This window comes from Ammospiza nelsoni, chromosome 30 (assembly GCF_027579445.1).
Source record: "Ammospiza nelsoni isolate bAmmNel1 chromosome 30, bAmmNel1.pri, whole genome shotgun sequence".
Lineage (NCBI taxonomy): Eukaryota > Metazoa > Chordata > Aves > Passeriformes > Passerellidae > Ammospiza > Ammospiza nelsoni.
The window spans coordinates 4,169,179-4,190,387 of NC_080662.1; the positions used below are offsets into that span (position 1 = coordinate 4,169,179).

At 49.2% G+C, this 21,209-nt stretch overlaps 1 protein-coding gene across 1 annotated transcript in view; it reads right to left on the reverse strand.

Moving 5' to 3' along the window:
• Window positions 1-17,998, reverse strand: part of SLC25A37 (solute carrier family 25 member 37) — a 29,546-nt gene extending 11,548 nt beyond the window's left edge. Inside the window, 3 exon segments of the mRNA XM_059490773.1 lie at window positions 1,403-1,538; window positions 1,540-1,644; window positions 17,751-17,998. Of these exon segments, the coding sequence (XP_059346756.1) occupies window positions 1,403-1,538; window positions 1,540-1,644; window positions 17,751-17,951 (442 nt within the window). The 5' untranslated portion in view covers window positions 17,952-17,998.
• Window positions 17,999-21,209: the final 3,211 nt, after the last annotated feature.

Genomic DNA, 21,209 nt, shown 5'->3' on the forward strand with positions numbered 1-21,209 from the left:
AGGATTTTTTTAGGGCAAACCCCAGCAATACCATTGGCCAAGGGGCTGTAACGATTATTTGTGCAGGAAAATTTTGAGATTAAATAAGAATTTAGATGGGAAGGGGCACCAGGCTGAGTGAAAAGCAAGGAATAAGTTGATAAGCAAGGAACAGGTTGATATCCACAAACAGAATTTTTTTAGGGCAAAACCCCAGCAATACCATTGGCCAAGGGGCTGTTTCCTCCTCTAAATCGATTATTTGCACTTGAAAATTTGAGATTTAACAGGAATTTAGATGGGAAGGGGCACCAGGCTGAGTGAAAAGCAAGGAATAAGTTGATAAGCAAGGAATATTGATAACCACAAATAGGGATTTTTTAGGGCAAACCCCAGCAATACCATTGGCCAAGTGGCTGTTCCCTCCTCTAAATCGATTATTTGTGCTGGAAAATTTGAGATTTAATAGGAATTTAGACGGGAAGGGGCACCAGGCTGAGTGATAAGCAAGGAATATTGATAACCACAAACAGAATTTTTTTAGGGCAAACCCCAAAAATACCATTGGCCAAGGGGCTGTTTCCTCCTCTAAAACAATTATTTATGCTGGAAAATTTTGAGATTAAATAAGAATTTTGATGGGAAGGGGCACCAGGCTGAGTGAAAAGCAAGGAATAAGTTGATAAGCAAGGAACAGGTTGATATCCACAAACAGGGATTTTTTAGGGCAAACCCCAGCAATACCATTGGCCAAGTGGCTGTAACGATTATTTGTGCAGGAAAATTTTGAGATTAAATAAGAATTTAGATGGAAGCGGCACCAGGCTGAGTGAAAAGCAAGGAACAGGTTGATAAGCAAGGAATATTGATAACCACAAATAGGGATTTTTTTAGGGCAAACCCCAGCAATACCATTGGCCAAGTGGCTGTTTCCTCCTCTAAATCGATTATTTGTGCTGGAAAATTTGAGATTTAATAGGAATTTAGACGGGAAGGGGCACCAGGCTGAGTGAAAAGCAAGGAATAAGTTGATAAGCAAGGAACAGGTTGATATCCACAAATAGAATATTTTTAGGGCAAACCCCAGCAATACCATTGGCCAAGTGGCTGTTTCCTCCTCTAAATCGATTATTTGCACTTGAAAATTTGAGATTTAACAGGAATTTAGACGGGAAGGGGCACCAGGCTGAGTGATAAGCAAGGAATATTGATAACCACAAACAGAATTTTTTTAGGGCAAACCCCAGCAGTACCATTGGCCAAGTGGCTGTTCCCTCCTCTAAATCCATTATTTATGCTGGAAAATTTTGAGATTAAATAAGAATTTAGATGGGAAGGGGCACCAGGCTGAGTGAAAAGCAAGGAACAGGTTTGATAAGCAAGGAATATTGATAACCACAAACAGAATTTTTTTAGGGCAAACCCCAGCAGTACCATTGGGCCAAGTGGCTGTTCCCTCCTGGCTGCAGAACGTCACTCAGAGACTTCTTGGTGCTCTCGTAGCAGGCGAAGTAGAGGGCGTGGGCAGGGCCAGCCCCCAGCATGGTGACGTCGATGCCCGCGCAGGGGCCGCCACAGCCCCTCGGTCCTCACCATCCTGCGCAGCGCCTCGTACACGCCCCGGTACCGCGCCCTGGGGTCGGGCTGCAGGCTCTGCATGCGGGTCTGCAACAGAGCACAGCAGGGACGGCCCCGGTTACCTCGGCAAACACAGCAATGTTCATTTAAAACGCTTTTGTCACCATTTCCCATCTATCCAAACCCGCCGACCCAGTCAGATGTCGGCGTTGCCAGGCAGGAGCCATCTTTTAAACCCATTATTTTTGTCACTATTTCCCATTTTTAAACCCATTCTTTTTGTCACCATTTCCCATTTTTAAACCCATTCTTTTGTCACTATTTACCATTCTTCCAACCACCGACCCCGTCAGATATCGGCGTTGCCAAGCAGGAGCCATCTTTTAAACCCATTATTTTTGTCACTATTTCCCATTTTTAAACCATTATTTTGGTCACCATTTTCCATTTTTCCAATCACCGACCCCGTCAGATATCAGCATTGCCAAGCAGAAGCCAATGTCTTTTAAACCCATTCTTTTTGTCACCATTTCCCATTTTTCCAACCACCAACCCCGTCAGACGTCGGCGTTGCCAAGCAGGAGCCATCTTTTAAACCCATTATTTTTGTCACCATTCCCATTTTTAAACCCATTCTTTTTGTCGCCATTTCCCATTTTTAAACCCATTCTTTTTGTCACCATGCCCCATTTTTCCAACCACCAACCCCGTCAGATGTCGGCGTTGCCAAGCAGGAGCCATCTTTTAAACCCATTCTTTTTGTCACTATTTCCCATTTTTAAACCCATTCTTTTTGTCACCCATTTCCCATTTTTAAACCCATTCTTTTTGTCACCATTTCCCATTTTTAAACCCATTCTTTTTGTCACCATTTCCCATTTTTCCAACCACCAACCCCTTCAAATATCGGCGTTGCCAAGCAGGAGCCATCTTTTAAACCCATTCTTTTTGTCACCATTTCCCATTTTTAAACCCATTCTTTTTGTCACCATGCCCCATTTTTCCAACCGCTGACCCCGTCAGATGTCAGCACTGCCAAGCAGGAGCCATCTTTTAAACCCATTATTTTGGTCACTATTTCCCATTTTTAAACCCATTATTTTTGTCACCATTTCCCATTTTTCCAACCACCAAACCCCTCTGATCCCTTCTCCCCACCCAAGATCTCTTTCAGGTTTCATTTCCATTCCAAACTTCCAGGTTAGGCATTCCAAGCAGGAGTGGGGTGCCCTGACCCCCAGGGATGCCCTGAGCTCCCAGGGGAGCTCTGACTTTGCCCCTCATCCATGGAGAAAGTTTCCTGGAATTGAACAAAGACCAGGATGCACAAAATTGTGAAATAAATTACAGAGAGTGGTGTGGGTGTGTCACTGGGTGAGAAATTGAGGTTTTGGGGTTTTTAGTGTGTTGTGGGTGGAAGCAAGATGGGGAGCACGGGGTGCTGTCCTGGGTTTGTCCTTGGTGTCCACAGGGGTCCCAGGACGAGGGAAGAGATGAGAATGTTGACTTCATGCTTCAGAAGGCTGATTTATTATTTTATTATATATATTATATTAAAAGAAAATTATATATTGAAACTATACTAAAAGAATAGAAGAGGAAAGGAAAAAAGGGGAGAGGGGAGGGGAGGGAAGGAGAGGAGAGGGAAAGGAGAGGGAAAGGAAAGGAAAGGAAAGGAAAGGAAAGGAAAGGAAAGGAAAGGAAAGGAAAGGAAAGGAAAGGAAAGGAAAGGAAAGGAAAGGAAAGGAAAGGAAAGGAAAGGAAAGGAAAGGAAAGGAAAGGAAAGGAAAGGAAAGGAAAGGAAAGGAAAGGAAAGGAAAGGAAAGGAAAGGAAAGGAAAGGAAAGGAAAGGAAAGGAAAGGAAAGGAAAGGAAAGGAAAGGAAAGGAAAGGAAAGGAAAGGGAAAGGAAAGGGGGAAAGAAAGGGGAAAGGGAAAGAGAGAAGAGAAGAGAAGAGAAGAGAAGAGAAGAGAAGAGAAGAGAAGAGAAGAGAAGAGAAGAGAAGAGAGAAGAGAAGAGAAGAGAAGAGAAGAGAAGAGGAAGAGAAGAGAAGAGAAGAGAAGAGAAGAGAAGAGAAGAGAAGAATCTTGTAATGACCAGAGAGTCCGAGCCAGCTGACTGTGATTGGCCATTAATTAAAAACAACCCCATGAGACCAATCACAGATGAACCTGTTGCATCCCACAGCAGCAGATAATTATTGTTTATATTTCATTTATGAGCCCTCTCAGCTTCTCAAGAGAAAAGATCTGAGCAAAAAGATTTTTCATAAAATATGTCTGTGACATTCATGCTGCTTCTTCCTCCTTCTCCATGGGTTTGGGGGCATTTTGTAACTGGGCAGAAATTCCCCATTGCAGCTCTTTGGGATCAGTTATTGGGTTAAAAGGGGGAAATAATTCAGATGTCAGCTCTTAATTGGACAGTTTAGTCTTAAAGACCTTGTAACCAGAGATTGTTGGGCATTTTGTGCCTTCTAATGAAAAGCTGCTGAACTCATGGTTGTGAGGCTGTTTTACTGATAAGAAACAATAAACATCCGAGTCCAAACATGAACTGGAGTCCCAAGTACCTTCAATCCAGACCCGGAGGAACCACAGCTGGTACCCCCAGTTACCCACCCCAGAGATCAGAGCACCAGAATCCCAACATCACTGAGGGCTCATTCAGCCCCTGGATGTCCCTTATTTACCCTCATTTTTTATTTACCCTGCTGGATGGAGCCCACATTCCATCCAACAGGATAAATGAGCTCTGAACCCAATTCTGGGGAGTTCAGCTGGAATAGAGAAGGCACAAGCCAGGCTCAAGCCCTGAATCTCAATTTTGGGGGGGTTCAGTGGGAACAGGACAAGGCTCAAGCTCTGAATCTCAATTTTGGGGTTCAGCTGAAATAGGACAAAGCACAAGCCAAGCTCAAGCTCTGAACCCAAATTTTGGGGGAGTTCAGCTGGAACAGGACAAGGCTCAAGCTCTGAACCCAATTTTGTTGGAGTTCAGCTGGAACAGGACAAGGCTCAAGCTCTGAATCCAAATTTTGGTGGAGTTCAGCTGGAACATGACAAGGCTCAAGCTCTGAACCCCCATTTTGGGGGAGTTCAGCTGGAACATGACAAGGCTCAAGCTCTGAACCCCCATTTTGAGGGAGTTCAGCTGGAACAGGACAAGGCTCAAGCCAGGCTCAAGCCCTGAACCTCAGTTTTGGGGGAGTTCAGCTGGAATAGAGAAGGCACAAGCCAGGCTCAAGCTCTGAACCCCAGTTTTGAGGGAGTTCAGCTGGAATAGGACAAGGTTCCAGCCAAGCTCAAGCACTGAACCCCAATTTCGGGGGGTTCAGCTGGAATAGGACAAGACTCAAGCTCTGAACCCCAATCTTGGGGGGGTTCAGCTGGAACAGAACAAGGTTCCAGCCAGGCTGTGACCCCCAGGCTGCTCCTGCAGGGAAGTGCGACCTCTGCTCTGCTTTATCCACGGAAATCCCGAGGACTGAGGTGAAGAAATCCAGGCAAGGCTGTAATTTTCTCCTGCTTTCAACAGCCTGACTCTGCCCCAGCCTGTCCCTCCTGCAGCTGCCCAGCAGCTTGGACAGTTCCTAGAAGGGCAAACTGGGAACACTGGGAATAGTCAGGAATTCCCTGGAAAGGAGAAATGCAGGGCCAGTGTCCCCCAGAAGCTCTGAGAGGTTCCTTGTCCCCGTTTTCCCCTCAGCTCCTGGTGGTTTTCTGCCCTGAGGGCCTGGCAGGGAATTCCAGCTGCATTTCTGTCCCTTGGGTTTTTTTTCTGTCACAGATTTTAAACCAGCTGAGCTCTTGGCACCCAAAGCTGCTCCAAAGCTCGCTGCCACCACTTCATTACACAACTTTCCCCTCAGGAAAATTCCCTGGAGCTCCTTCAGGGCTCAAAGGCCTGGAGGTGACAATGACAAGTGAGGGGTCCCAGGACCCCAATCAGCACTGGGTAAAAACATCGAACTTCCACAGCCATCCCTGGAAATCCTGAGGCCCAAAATCCCCACAGATCACTGAGTATAAACCCCAAACCTCCACAGCAATCCCAGAAAATCCTGAGCAGCAAAATGCCCACAGATCCCTGGGTAAAACCTCAAAATTCCACAGCCATGCTGGAAATCCTGAGCAGTGAAATCCCCACAGATCCCTGGGTACAAACCCCAAAAACCTCCACAGCAATCCCTGGAAATCCTGAGCCCCAAAATCCTCACGGATCCCTGGGTAAAACCTCAAAATTCCACAGCCATGCTGGAAATCCTGAGCAGTGAAATCCCCACAGATCCCTGTGTACAAACCCCAAAACCTCCACAGCAATCCCTGGAAATCCTGAGCCCCAAAATCCTCACGGATCCCTGGGTAAAACCCCAGAACTCCACAGCCATGCTGGAAATCCTGAACCCCAAAATGACCACAGATCCTTGGGTAAAACCCCAAACCTCCACAGCAATCCCAGAAAATCCTGAGGCCCAAAATCCCCACAGATCCCTGGGTAAAACCCCAAACCTCCACAGGATCCCAGGAAATCCTGAGCAGTGAAATCCCCACAGATCCCTCCTGTTTTCCCTGTGGAAAAGGTTCAAAACTGAGACAGGCCATGGAGGTGGCCAAGGAAGGCCTGAAATTCCAGCCAAATTTTTAGGGATTTTAAAGTGGATTTACACCAAATTCCATCATTTGGTTGGCCCAGAGTTGAGTAAACCCAGCTTGGTTTTGTTGCCTCTGGAGGACACTGACATTTTCTCCTCCTCAGGGAATTCCTGCCTGTTCCCAGTTTGCCCAGCTCAGTGCCCTGGGTTGGGGACAAGGTGGGGATGGGCCACAGGACGGCCTTGGGAAGCTTTTCCAAGCTCAGGAATTCCAGGATTCTGCAATTCCAGCCTAAGGCACCAAAACCAGGCCCTTGGAGCAGCTCCAAAACAGCAGCACTGGGCAAGGGGGGCTCAGCAAACTCTGGAATTTCTGCTTTTCCAAGGAGAGGCTGCACAGGATCCCCTCCTCAGCAGGAACCCTTCAATTAATTAATTCCTCCTCATCAAGCCCTTCATTAATTAGCCAGTCCATAAAATTAATCCCATTAATTCCATAAAAACCTGTCAGGTTTGAGCCTTGGAGCACCCAAAACCCTCCCAGGTCCCTCTGTGAGCCCAAGGCAGAACCAGAGCTCAGTTCAGCACTTTCACCAAAATAACAAAACCAAGCTGGGTTCACTCAAGCCTAGGCCAACCAAATGATGGGATTTGGAGTAAATCCACTTTAAAAAAACCTAAAAATTTGGCTGGAATTTCAGATTCCAGCAGGGAATTCAGCAGGTTGTGCAAGGCTTCCTGTTCCACATTCCCTCCAAACAAACCCCAAAATTCAGGAAAATCCTCCAGGGAGGGCAGCAATGCCCTGAATTAGCTCAGAATTTAAAAGCTCAGAATTTAAAAGCAGGTTTTATATCCAGCTGTCCATGCAGCCCCTCATGGTCTCTGCACCATCCATAAAATTAATTCCAATAATTCCATAAAAACCTTTAAGGTTTGAACCTTGGAGCCCCCAAAACCCTCCCAGGCCCCTCTGTGAGCCCAAGGCAGAACCAGAGCTCAGTTCAGGACTTTCACCCAAAATAACAAAACCAAGCTGGGTTCACTCAAGCCTAGGCCAACCAAATGATGGAATTTGGAGTAAATCCACTTTAAAAAACCTAAAAAATTTGGCTGCACTCCAGCAGGGGAGTTCGGCAGGTTGAATCAGAATTTAAAAGGCTCAGAATTTAAAAGAATTTAAAAGGTTTTATATCAGCTTTCCAAGCAGCCCCTCATGGTCTCTGCACCTTTCCCATGCTGTGGAGGCTGCTCAGGATTTCAGGATGCCCTGGAGAAAATCCCAGTGTGGTTTTGGGAAGAAAAGCCAAAGAATCCATTATTGATGATCCAGTTTGTTCCACTTTCACCCCAGCAGCTCCATGGAAGGACCAGAACCTCCTGAAGCTGTCAGGGCCACACAAACTGCAGAAAAATCAATTTACAGCCACCTAGGAACAGAGCAGCTTCTCGTGGCAAAGGGACGCAAGGTGGGCACAGCTCTCAAATGAGAATTAATAAATAGGATTTGTTTTTATATTATTATTTTATTTTATTATTTGTTTTTATTTTATTATTATTTGGGTGGATCTGAGCTGCTCTGAAGGGGTTCAGGACCCAGCCCACACAGGCTGCAGTTTGCATCAGGCACCCATCACTCATGGGTAGAACAGGACAAGCAGCCCAAGGAGGAGATAAAACCAGGACAAGCTGCCCAAGGAATAACCAAAATCTGGGTAAAAACAGGACAAACTGCCCAAGGAATTACCAAAATCTGCATAAAACAGGACAAACTGCCAAGGAATAACCAAAGTCTGGGTAAAACAGGACAAAGTGCCCAAGGAATAACCAAAATCTGCATAAAACAGGACTAACTGCCCAAGGAATTACCAAAATCTGGGGTAAAACAGGACAAACTGCCCAAGGAATAACCAAAATCTGCATAAAACAGGACTAACTGCCCAAGGAATTACCAAAATCTGGGTAAAACAGGACAAACTGCCCAAGGAATAACCAAAATCTGCATAAAACAGGACAAACTGCCCAAGGAATTACCAAAATCTGCATAAAACAGGACAAAGTGCCCAAGGAGCAGATAAAACCAGCACTAAATGCCTTAAAACCAGGACTAAATGCCCAAGCAATAACCAAAAACAGGATTCAACAGGACTAATGCCCAAGGAGCAGATAAAACCAGGAGTAGCTGACCAAGGAATAACCAAAACCAGGATTTAACAGGACAAACAGCCCAAGGAATTACCAAAATCTGCAGAAAACAGGAAAAACTGCCCAAGGAATAACCAAAATCTGGGAAAACAGGACAAACTGCCCAAGGAATAACCAAAACCAGGATTTAACAGGAAAAACTGCCCAAGGAATAACCAAAATCTGGGAAAACAGGACAAACTGGCCAAGGAGCAGATAAAACCAGGACCAACAGCTTTAAAACCAGGACTAAATGCCCAAGCAATAACCAAAAACAGGATAAACAGCCCAAGCAATAACCAAAAGCAGGATTTAACAGGACAAACAGCCCAAGGAGCAGATAAATCCAGCACTAAATGCCCATAAAACCAGGACTAAATGCCCAAGGAATAACCAAAACCCAGGTTCAACAGGACAAACAGCCCAAGGAATAACCAAAAGCAGGATTTAACAGGACTAACAGGTCAAGGAGCAGATAAATCCAGCACTAAATGCCCAAGCAATAACCAAAAACAGGATTCAACAGGACTAACGCCCAAGGAGCAGATAAAACCAGGATTAGCTGCCCAAGGAATAACCAAAACCAGGATTTAACAGGACAAACTGCCCAAGGAATAACCAAAACCAGGATTTAACAGGACAAACTGCCCAAGGAGCAGATAAAATCAGGATTCAGCAAGGCAAGGAGTAGCAAAAAGCAGGAATCAAGAGCACAAATACCCAAAGAATAACCAAAATCAAGAAAAATATTCCAAGGAATTACCAAAATCTGGATTTAACAGGACAAACTGCCCAAGGAATTACCAAAATCCAGATTTAGGAGAACATACAGCCAAATAAATAACCAAAACCTGGATTTAGGATGCCAAACTGCCCAAGGAATGATCAAATCCAGATTTACGAGGACAAACTGCCCAAGGAAAAACCAAAATCCAGATTCAACAGGACAAACTGCCCAAGGAATAACTAAAATCAGGATTGAACAGAACTAAAAGCACAAGGAATAACCAAAACCAGGATTTAACAGGACAAACTGCCCAAGGAATAACCAAAACCAGGATTTAACTGGACAAACTGCCCAAGGAATTACCAAAATCTGGATTTAACAGGACAAACTGCCCAAGGAATTACCAAAATCCAGATTTAGGAGGACAAACAGCCCAAGGAATAACTAAAATCAGGATTGAATAGAACTAAAAGCACAAGGAATAACCAAAAGCAGGATTTAACAGGACAAACAGCCCAAGGAATTACCAAAATCCAGATTTAGGAGGCCAAACAGCCAGAGAAATAACCAAAATCAGGATTGAACAGAACTAGAAGCACATGGAATAACCAAAACCAGGATTTAACAGGACAAACTGCCCAAGGAGCAGATAAAATCAGGATTCAGCAAGGCAAGGAGTAGCCAAAAGCAGGAATCAAAAGGACAAATACCCAAAGAATAACCAAAATCAAGAAAAATATTCCAAGGAATTACCAAAATCTGGATTTAGGATGGCAAAGTGCCCAAGGAATAACCAAAATCCAGATTTAACAGGACAAACCGCTCAAGGAATTACCAAAATCCAGATTTAGGAGAACATACAGCCAGAGAAATAACCAAAACCTGGATTTAGGAGGCCAAAGAGCCCAAGGAATAACTAAAATCAGGATTGAATAGAACTAAAAGCACAAGGAATAATCAAAACCTGGATTTAACAGGACAAACTGCCCAAGGAATAATCAAATCCTGGATTTAAGATAACAAGCAGCCCAAGGAATAACCAAAATCCGGATTTAGGAGAACATACAGCCAGAGAAATAACCTAAATCAGGATTGAACAGAACTAGAAGCAAAAGGAATAACCAAAACTTGGATTCAACAGGACAAACTGCCCAAGGAGCAGATAAAATCAGGATTCAGCAAGGCAAGGAGTAGCAAAAAGCAGGAATCAAGAGCACAAACACCCAAAGAATAACCAAAATCAAGAAAAACATTCCAAGGAATTACCAAAATCTGGATTTAACAGGACAAACTGCCCAAGGAATTACCAAAATCCAGATTTAGGAGAACATACAGCCAAATAAATAACCAAAACCTGGATTTAGGATGCCAAACTGCCCAAGGAATGATCAAATCCAGATTTACGAGGACAAACTGCCCAAGGAAAAACCAAAATCCAGATTCAACAGGACAAACTGCCCAAGGAATAACTAAAATCAGGATTGAACAGAACTAAAAGCACAAGGAATAACCAAAACATGGATTTAACAGGACAAACTGCCCAAGGAATAACCAAAACTTGGATTCAACAGGACAAACAGCCCAAGGAGCAGATAAAATCAGGATTCAGCAAGGCAAGGAGTAGCAAAAAGCAGGAATCAAGAGGACAAATACCCAAAGAATAACCAAAATCAAGAAAAATATTCCAAGGAATTACCAAAATCTGGATTTAGGAGGCCAAACAGCCCAAGGAATAATCAAATCCTGGATTTAAAATAACAAGCAGCCCGAGGAATAACCAAAATCCAGATTTAGGAGAACATACAGCCAGAGAAATAACCAAATCCAGGATTTTGGGGAACAAACAGCCCAGGCAATAACCAAAATCAGGATTTTTGAGAACAAACAGCCCAGGCAATAACCAAAATCAGGATTTTTGAGAACAAACAGCCCAAGGAATAACCAAAACCAGGATTGTGGAAACAAACAGCCCAGGCAATAACCACATCCAGGATTTTGGAGAACAAACAGCCCAGGCAATAACCAAAATCAGGATTTTGGAAACAAACAGCCCAAGGAATAACCAAATCCAGATTTAGGAAAACAAACTGCCCAAGGAATAACCAAAATCAGGATTTTGGGGAACAAAGAGCCCAGGCAATAACCAAACCCAGGATTTTAGAGAACAAACAGCCCAGGCAATAACCAAACCCAGATTTTGGGGAACAAACATCCCAGGCAATAACCAAATCAGGATTTGGGGAACAAACAGCCCAGGCAATAACCAAATCAGGATTTTGGGGAACAAACAGCCCAGGCAATAACCACACCCAGGATTTTGGAAACAAACAGCCCAGGCAATAACCAAAATCAGGATTTTGGAAACACAGCCCAGGCAATAACCAAAATCAGGATTTTGGAAACAAACAGCCCAGGCAATAACCAAAATCAGGATTTTGGAAACACAGCCCAGGCAATAACCAAAATCAGGATTTTGGAAACAAACAGCCCAGGCAATAACCAAAATCAGGATTTTGGAAACACAGCCCAGGCAATAACCAAAATCAGGATTTTGGAAACAAACAGCCCAGGCAATAACCAAATCAGGATTTTGGGGAACAAACAGCCCAGGCAATAACCACACCCAGGATTTTGGAAACAAACATCCCAAGCAAGAACCACATCAGGATCTCTGCTGCCCAGCCCAAGGCCCGGCGCCGGGAGCAGCTCTGAGGGGGGAGCTGAGCTTCTGGGGCTGCAGGAGATGATTTCAGCGCCGGGCAGTGCCCCCAGCCCCTCTCACCCATCTGCAGCCACCCAGCAGCTCCCGCAGCCTCACCCCTGATAAGCAGCCAAGAAATTCCTCTCCACCTACTGCAATTAAGCCCCGTGGCACAAGGCAGCAGCGCAGGGCCTGCCAAGCACCCTGCTCGTGCCGGGCAGGAGAAAACAAAAATGCACCCCCAGGAGTGCCAGGGTCAGGCTGGGGCAGCTCCTGCTCCCGGGGCACAGCTGGGCCCTGCTGGGTGGAATTTGGGAAGAGCCCCAGTGCTGGTTTCTGGTTGGGTTTTAGCCAGGGTTGTTTTCCCAGGTCTCTGTTTTGCACATTCTGGCAGAGGTTTGCCACCCCACAAACACCCTCAGACCCCATTTGCCACCCCACAAACACCCCCAGACCCCATTTGCCACCCTACAAACACCCCCAGACCCCATTTGCCACCCCACAAACACCCTCAGACCCCATTTGCCACCCCACAAACACCCCCAGACCCCATTTGACACCCTACAAACACCCCCAGACCCCATTTGCCACCCTACAAACACCCTCAGACCCCATTTGCCACCCCACAAACACCCTCAGACCCCATTTGACACCCTACAAACACCCCCAGACCCCATTTGATACCCTACAAACACCCCCAGACCTTGTCTGCCACCCCACAAACACCCTCAGACCTCGTTTGCCACCCTAAAAAAACACCCCCAGACCCCATTTGCCTTTTGTTTGGGGTTTTTTTATTTCTTTTCTCTGAGCACACCCTGCTTTTCACAGGTTCATGTGACAGAGGGGCACAAAGGGAGCACAAAATGCTTTTCCAGCTGAACCCCAGTTTTGGGGCAGTTCAGCTGGAGCAGAACAAGTCAAGACAAAGCTCTGAACCCCAATTTGGGGGAGTTCAGCTGCAACAGGACAAGGCTCAAGCCCTGAACCCCACATTGGGAAGAGCCCCAGCACCCTCCAGTGCTGTTTGCACATTGGTTTTTAGCCAGGATTGTTTTTCCCAGGTCTCTGTTTTGCACACGCTGGCAGAGGTTTGACACCCTACAATCACCCCCAGACCCCATTTGATACCCCACAAACACCCCCAGACCTTGTCTGCCACCCCACAAACACCCTCAGATGTCCTTTACCTTTTGTTTGGGGTTTATTCATTGATTTTCTCTGAGCACAACCTGCTTTTCCCAGGTTCATGTGACAGAGGGGCACAAAGGGAGCACAAAAAGCTTTTCCAGCTGAACCCCAATTTGGGGGAGTTCAGCTGCAACAGGACAAAGCTCAAGCTCTGAACCCCACTTTGGGAAGAGCCCCAGCACCCTCCTGTGCTGTTTTCTCGTTGGTTTTTAGCCAGGATTGTTTTTCCCAGGTCTCTGTTTTGCACACGCTGGCAGAGGTTTGACGCCCTACAAACACCCTCAGACCCCATTTGCCACCCTACAAACACCCTCAGACCCCATTTGCCTTTTGTTTGGGGTTTATTCATTGATTTTCTCTGAGCACAACCTGCTTTTCCCAGGTTCATGTGACAGAGGGGCACAAAGGGAGCACAAAATGCTTTTCCAGCTGAACCCCAATTTGGGGCAGTTCAGGTGGAATAGGACAAAGCTCAAGCCAGGCTCAAGTTCTACACCCCAGTTTTGGGGGAATTCAGCTGGAACAGCCCCAAATGAGCAGCACACCCGTGGGAGGGGAGCAGAGGGTCAGCCCAGCAGCTCATCCAGGAATTCCCAACATCCCAAAACTGCCCCTCAGCTGGAACATGAGGAACAGCTGGAACATGAGGAACAGCTGGAACATGAGGAACAGCTGGAACATGAGGAACTGCTCCTCCTGGAGCAGCTGGAAACAGGGGGATACACAATCTCCCACACCAAACCCCACAGAATCCACAGCCCTGCCTCCCTCAGATGTTCTGCTGGCCTTCAGGAGCTTTGTGACCACAGGGAAGCTCCCAGGGCAGGCCAGGTTTTCATAGAAAAGGATTTTTTTGGTGCCCAGAGCCAGAAGGGAGGTGCCAGCCCTGCACACCTCCAGTTTCTCCCCCCAGCAATTAATGAATCCCCAGGGGAGAAAAACTGTTCCTACATCCCCAAGGGAGAAAAACTGTTCCTACATCCCCAAGGGAGAAAAACTGTTCCTACATCCCCAAGGGGAATAAAACTGTTCCTACATCCCCAAGGGAGAAAAAGTGTTCCTACATCCCCCAAGGGGAATAAAACTGTTCCTACAACCCCAAGGGAGAAAAACTGTTCCTCACATCCCCAAGGGGAACAAAACTGTTCCTACGTCCCCATCCTTTGTTTTCACAGCCTTTGGGAAACCAGCTCCAGCAGAAAAGTCACCAAATGGGTCAGGGCAGGAGGAGGAGGTTCCAGGGGAGCCCTCCAGGAGCTCCTTTTGTGCTGCCTTCAGGAGTCCTTGACACGCTGATCCCTGCAGATCACTTGGGGATGGATCAGGGCTCCCAGCTCAGCTGGTTTTGCAGCAGCCACAAACAAAAACAAGCCTGAGAAGTGTGAGAAACACCCTCAGCACCAGCAAAAACCCAGCCCAGGGTGTCCAAACAAGCAGAGCTGAGGGGGAGAGGCAGAGGAACAGTGCAGGTGAGGCTGCAGCTCAAGGCGTAAAAAAATAAATAAATTATTATTTATTATGTGGAAAATAATGGGGAGGAAAAGAGTGCAGATTGGAGCTGGATATTGGGAAGGAATTCTTCCCTGTGAGGGAGGAAGGAGGGATGGAATTCCCAGAGGGGCTGTGGCAGGTTGGAGCACCCTGGGACAGCGGGAGGCGTCCCTGGCCTGGGGGGGCCCCGGGGGATTTTGAGGTCCCTTCCCACCCAAAACATGCTGGGATTCCGTGACCCCATCAAGCTCAGGGGTTGTGCAAGTGTGTGCAGCAAACAATTCCCCAAATTACGACATTTTCAGTTTCTCTTTGGGAGGAAATGACTGGCTGGAGGCAGCCAGGAGGAACCTCAGGGCAGGAGCTGCTCCTCCTGCACCTGCAGAAAACCCGACCTGGCCTAGGCTGGAACTGCGCCCACGAAGTGCCACGGAGGGAAAGCTTTGCTCCTTGTGAAAGAGCTGAGTTGTTACTGGATTACAGCTCCACAAGAAAACAAAACCTCTTTAGGGATCAAACCTCCCATTTCGGGTCAGCTGTCCCCTTGCCCACAGCAGCCAGGTGGAGCAGGGTGAGTGCCCGGGCAGGAGCAGATCCCGGCGGGGTTTTGCTGTGCCCCAGCACACAGAGGGGCCCTGCAGCGTTTCCCGTAGCAGCCGGAGGGATTTCTCCGCTCCCGAGCTGGGGATTTGGGATTGGGGACTGGGAATTGGGGATTGGGATTGCCCCGGCCCGGCCCCGCCGCCGCTCCCGGAGCTTTTCCCTCAGAGCGCCTCCCCCTCCAGGAAACCGGCGCCGCTTTCATTTCTGCTCCGCTCGGCTCTCCCGCCGAGGAAAGCGCTGCACAGTTCTGAGGGACAAACACCCAAACACAGCTGGGCCAGGAGCGGGCACAACCCCCGCAGCTGCCTGTGCCACCCTCAGGGTGGGCACCAGCCCCGCAGCCACGGGGACATCCCCGATCTGAGGGCGAGCCGGGTGCTGCGGGGACAGACCCTGAGGGAAAACGGCGAGAAAATCGGGAATGTTCCCTTTGAGCGCTCGTAACGCTGGCAGGACCTGCACAAGCCAAAGCATTTCCTCTCCTCTGCCCTTTCTACTCTTTCAGGGAGCCCTGGACGAAAGGAGAAGGGATTGCAACATCTCATGATTCATCGAGGCACTTCGGCTTTTCCCGGCTTTCCCTCTTCTTTTGAAGGCCCCACAGCAACAAAGCGGCAGGGCAGAGCCAGGAATTATCCTTCAGGATGATTCCCACACTCTGCAGACACTGGGAAGCCTTTTCTGAGTGAGCTGGAGCATCAGCAGCTCCAAAATCCACCGGGCAGCTCCTCCTCAAACACCCTGACCCCACCAAAGGCATTTACCCATCCCAGTGTGGCCTCATCCCAGCGACTCTTCCCTCCTGAGCTGGGATCCAAAAGCTCCGGGAGGGAAAAGCTCACAGGGAGCCCCTGATCCCAAAGCTCTGTAAGGGAAAAGCTCACAGGGAGCCCCTGATCCCAGATACTGAGCTGGGATCCCAAAGCTCCGGGAGGGAAAAGCTCACAGGGAGCTCCTGATCGCAGTTCCTGAGCTGGGATCCCAAAGATCCAGGAGGGAAAAGCTCACAGGGAGCCCCTGATCCCAGATACTGAGCTGGGATCCCAAAGCTCCGGGAGGGAAAAGCTCCAAGGGAGCCCCTGATTGCAGTTCCTGAGCTGGGATCCCAAAGATCCAGGAGGGACAAGCTGCCCAGGGAGCTCCTGATCGCAGTCCCAGGGATGCCAGCAGGGCTCTGGTGGCACCGGGCTGGCATCGCCCAGTCCAGGGAGCAGCACCGGGGCTGTCACCTCTGCCCCAGCGCTGTGCAAATCTCCCAGAGCTGCAGGACAGCCCCAGAGCCAGCGGGGATTTGGGGGTGACACCTCAGGGACTGCCCAGTGCCTTCCTTGCCCTGGGAACCTTGGGCACCCCAACGTTCCACAGACACTTCCCTCACATGTGAGCCCAAACATTCCATGGACACTTCCCCCCACATGCGAACCCAAACATTCCATGGACACTTTGCTCATCTGCACCCCAACATTCCATAGACACTTCCCCCCACATTCCATGGACACTTTCCTTCACGTGTACCCCAACATTCCATGGACACTTTGCCCATCTGCACCCCAACATTCCATGGACACTTCACCCGTCTGCACCCCAAGATCCCTTACACATCTCCACCTTTCCTGCACCCCAACATCCCCTCCACACTCTCCCCCCTTGCACCCCAATTTCTTTCAGATTTTCCTCCCTTGCACCCAAAAACTCTTACACGTCCCGTAGACCCCAACAACCCCTTGAACTCCCAGCACTCCTTTCACCCCAACAACTCCTTACACACTTCCCTTGCACCCCAACAGCTCCTTGCACAGCCTTTACACCTCCCCTCTTCTTGCACCCCAAAACATCTTGCACAGCTTCCTTGCACCCCCAGCATTTCTTGCACACCTCCTACACTCCCCCTCTTGCACCCCAATAAACGCTTGCACACTCCACTCTTGCACCCCAAAGAAACCTCGCACCCCCAGCACTTCTGGCACCCCAAAACCCCTCACACTTCCTCTCCCTGCACCCCAGCACTTCTTGCCCCCCAATAACGACTGCACACCTCTCACATTCCCCCTTGCACCCCAATAACCGCTCACACACTCCCCTCTTGCACCCCAAAGACACAGCCCCAGCACTTCTTGCACCCCAAAATCCATCACATACCTCTCCCTGCACCCCACAAGTTCCTGCACCCCAATAACCGCTTGCACACCACCTCTTACATTCCCCTCTCCTTGCACCCCAATGACACTTACACACTCCCCTCTTGCACCCCAGGACGTTCCTGCACCCCAAAACCCCTCGCACGCCTCTCTCACTCCCCTTTCCCTGCACCCCAATAACACTTGCACACCTCTCTCACTCCCTCTCCCTGCACCCCACAAGTTCTTGGATCCCCAAAATCCCTCGCACTCCTTCTTCCTGCACCCCAATAACGCTCGCAACACCTCTAACACTCCCCTCTCTCTACACCCCACAAGTCCCTGCACCCCAATAACGCTCGCACACCTCTCATACTCCCTTTCCCTGCACCCCAATAACGCTCGCAGCCTCCCCTCTCCCCGTCCCCCCAACACTCCGCTCCCCTCGCCGCTGTCCCGTTCCTATCGCCGCTGTCCCGCTCCCCTCAGCATCCCCGGCCGCCCCTCCCGTGTCCCCCCGGCCCATCCCGGACCTGCCGCCCCCCCGTGCCCGCCTCCCCCGGCGCTCGCCGCGCTCCCCGCGCACCTTGACCGAGTCCACGGGGTACATGATCGTGTGCTCCATGATCCCCGCCACGGCTCCGGCCACCATGTGCGTGCCGAGCGCGACGCTGCTGGGCAGGCTCTCGTAGTCCTCGCTGTCCGCCAGCCCGGCCCCGGCGGCGGCGGGGGGCCCGGGGCCCGGCGGGGCGGCGGCGCTGCCCGCCATGGCACAGCCCAGCTCCATCCGCCGGCACCGGGGCCGCGGGCCGGGCTGGGACACCGGTACCGGGGTGCAGGGGGGGGGCTGAGGGGGGCACTGGGACCGCGCGCCGCCCAACCGCCTTTAAAGCCGTGCTCGCCACGCCCATCCCCGCCTCGCCAATCAGCGCGGCGCGCATTCGTGACATCGCTGGGCGGGAAAGTGATTGGCAGAAATATTAACCAATAGAAGGTGAGAAGCGAGAAGCAAAGAGCTGTGATTGGCTGTAGTAGTGGAGAATGGGCGGGGCGTAGCCCTGAGGGCGGGTGCGTTGTGGCGGCGCCGTGAGGGGGACGCGGCCGTGGAGGTGTAACTGTCACCTGCAGCGGCCGGCGCGGTGTCACAGCGAGCCACGGGCGGCGGTTTGGGTCTGCCTGAGGGGGAAAGTGTACTAACCCCGCGGTGCTGCCATGGGGAAAGCTGAGGGCGAGTGAAGGGAAAGGTGTGCTAACCCCGCGGTGCTGCCATGGGGAAAGCTGAGGGCGAGTGAAGGGAAAGGTGTGCTAACCCCGCGGTGCTGCCATGCGGAAAGCTCAAGGCGAGCAAAGGGAAAGGTGTGCTAACCCCGCGGTGCTGCCACGGGGAAAGCTGGGGGCGAGCAAAAGGAGATGGAGCTCTCCTGTTGTCGGAGGGGTTTTAGTCGCTGCCGGACGGTGCCTGGATGGTGGCACGGCTGGGACTGCCGGCGTGTCACCTCTGCACGTCCCCCGGCAGAGCCCCTCAAAGCTGGCACCGAGCCCTTGTGCCGGGACGGGCACGCTCGTGCCAGGGTCCCCCTGCAGTCACCCCCGGTGGAGCCGGGCAAGGTGCAGTCAGACCTGGAGATGGAGATTCCATGGGCAAAGGGGCTGTGCTCCGTGCAGGGACACCAAAGCAGCCCCAAATTGCCCCCAAATCAGCCCAAATTTGTGCCCAAAGCAGCCCCAAAGAAGCACTAGATTGTGTCCAAAGCAGCCCCAAATTGTGCCCAAAGCAGCCCCAAAATAGCCCCAAATTGTGCCCATAGCAGCCCTAAATTGTGCCCAAAGTGTCCCCAAAGCAGCCCCAAATTGTGCCCAAAGCAGCTCTAAATTGTCCCTAAAACAGCCCCAGATTTTCCTCAAAGCAGCCCCAAATTGTGCCCAAAACGGCCCCAAACTGTCCCCAAAGCAGCCCCAAAGTGTCCCCAAAGCAGTCGCAAATTGTCTCAAAACAGCCCCAAAGTGCCCCCAAAATAGCCCCAAATTGTGCCCATGGCAGCCCTAAATTGTGCTCAAAGCAGCCCCAAATTGTCCCAAAGCAGCCCCAAATCAGCCCCAAAGTGTCCCCAAATCAGCCCCAAAGTGTCCCCAAATCAGCCCCAAACTGTGCCCAAAGCAGCCCCAGAGTGTCCCCAAAGTAGCCCCAGTGTCCACAAAGCAGCCGTAAATTGTCCCCAAAGCAGCCCCAAATTGTGCTCAAAGCAGCCCTAAAGTGTCCCCCAAAGCAGCCCCAAAGTGTCCCCAAAACAGCCCCAAAGTGTCCCCAAAGCTCCCACTCCGAGCTCCCCTCACGTCCCTGCTCCCCAAAACCGCTTCTCTTCCTTCCCATTTTCCATGATTTCCTCGTTCCACCACCAAACCACCCAAAGCCAGGTGAATTTGGTGCTCCCCAGGAGCAGGAGGCAAAGTTTCTGTGGCCCAGGGAGCAGCCCTGACTTTTATTTCATCCCTCCCCAAAGGATAATTTGGAATTCGACCTTGCAGGGAAGGAGGTGTTGCATGAACTCAAATCAAGGTTAACCATTCCTGTGACACTGCCAGGGCAATTTATTGCTGTGTGGGCCTTGGGAAGGAGGAAAACCCTCTCAGAGGCTGGAAGAAGCAGGAAAATGAAGTGTTGGGTTTGGAAATGAGGTGAGAAAATCCAGGTGTGGTCACATCCTGGGTACCTGGAGTCCCTGTGGGAACACGGAGCTGCTGCAGAAAATAACAATAAATGATTCTGGGGACCTGGCAGCGTTTCCTGCACTTGGCAAAAAACCTCTCCAGGATGTGGGTGTTGCAGAATGAGCCATTTGTGGGGTGCAGGGAAAACTTGGGACGCTCACTATGACATCAGCAAGCTCCGTTTATTGAAGGGAGCATCAGACACTTATACAGCAAGTAATTAGCTCATGAATATTCTGTAATTTACACCGTCCATTGGCCACCATAGCATCAACTCTTCCCCATTCCTTAAGAGTTACATCTCTCTTTTCTCGTGTCTCTTTCACTATTTGTTATCATACTACAGCCAAACCCAAAACCACGCTATCTTGCAAGTGCAAGACTTAAAATTAACCACAGCCTTGTACTTTTCCAATTCTTAACTACTCTCCCAACATGTGGCAGAGCTGGAGGTGACAGCCAGCTGCTGTCCCAGCCATCCCCATCCCCGTGCAAAGCTGAGAGTGTCAAACCCTTCAGGAACACAACATTTAACCCAGGAATTGCTCCAATCTCCCCTTTTTAGCCTCTGGGAGAAGCCATGGGATTTATTTCCTTGGGGAGAGACCAGAGCTGTGCTGCTGGCAGGGCTTGGCACCGTGTTTTCCACATGAAATTACATCTAAATTTCATGTTTTCCACATGAAATTACATTTAAATTTCATGTTTTCCACATGAAATTACATTTAAAGTTCATGTTTTCCACATGAAATTACATTTAAAGTTCATGTTTTCCACATGAAATTACATTTAAATTTCATGTTTTCCACATGAAATTACATTTAAAGTTCATGTTTTCCACATGAAATTACATTTAAAGTTCATGTTTTCCACATGAAATTACATTTAAATTTCATGTTTTCCACATGAAATTACATTTAAAGTTCATGTTTTCCACATGAAATTACATTTAAATTTCATGTTTTCCACATGAAATTACATTTAAAGTTCATGTTTTCCACATGAAATTACATTTAAAGTTCATGTTTTCCACATGAAATTACATTTAAATTTCATGTTTTCCACATGAAATTACATTTAAATTCAACAGAGAACCACAATCCCCAGAGCAAAGCAGGCACAGGAACCTCCCTTACTGAGACCCAAGGAAATAAAACGGGCAGGGACACATTTCCCAGCATTGCTCCACAGCCTTTATCGAGGTTTTCCTCTCCCTGAGCAAGAACTTTAATCTCCTTCCTGTGGAATTAGAGGCACCTTAATGAGCCCTTTCTCCTGCACTCTCAGGTGGAGCTCCCTGCTAATGACCTGGATCAGGCTGCAATTCTATTTCCAG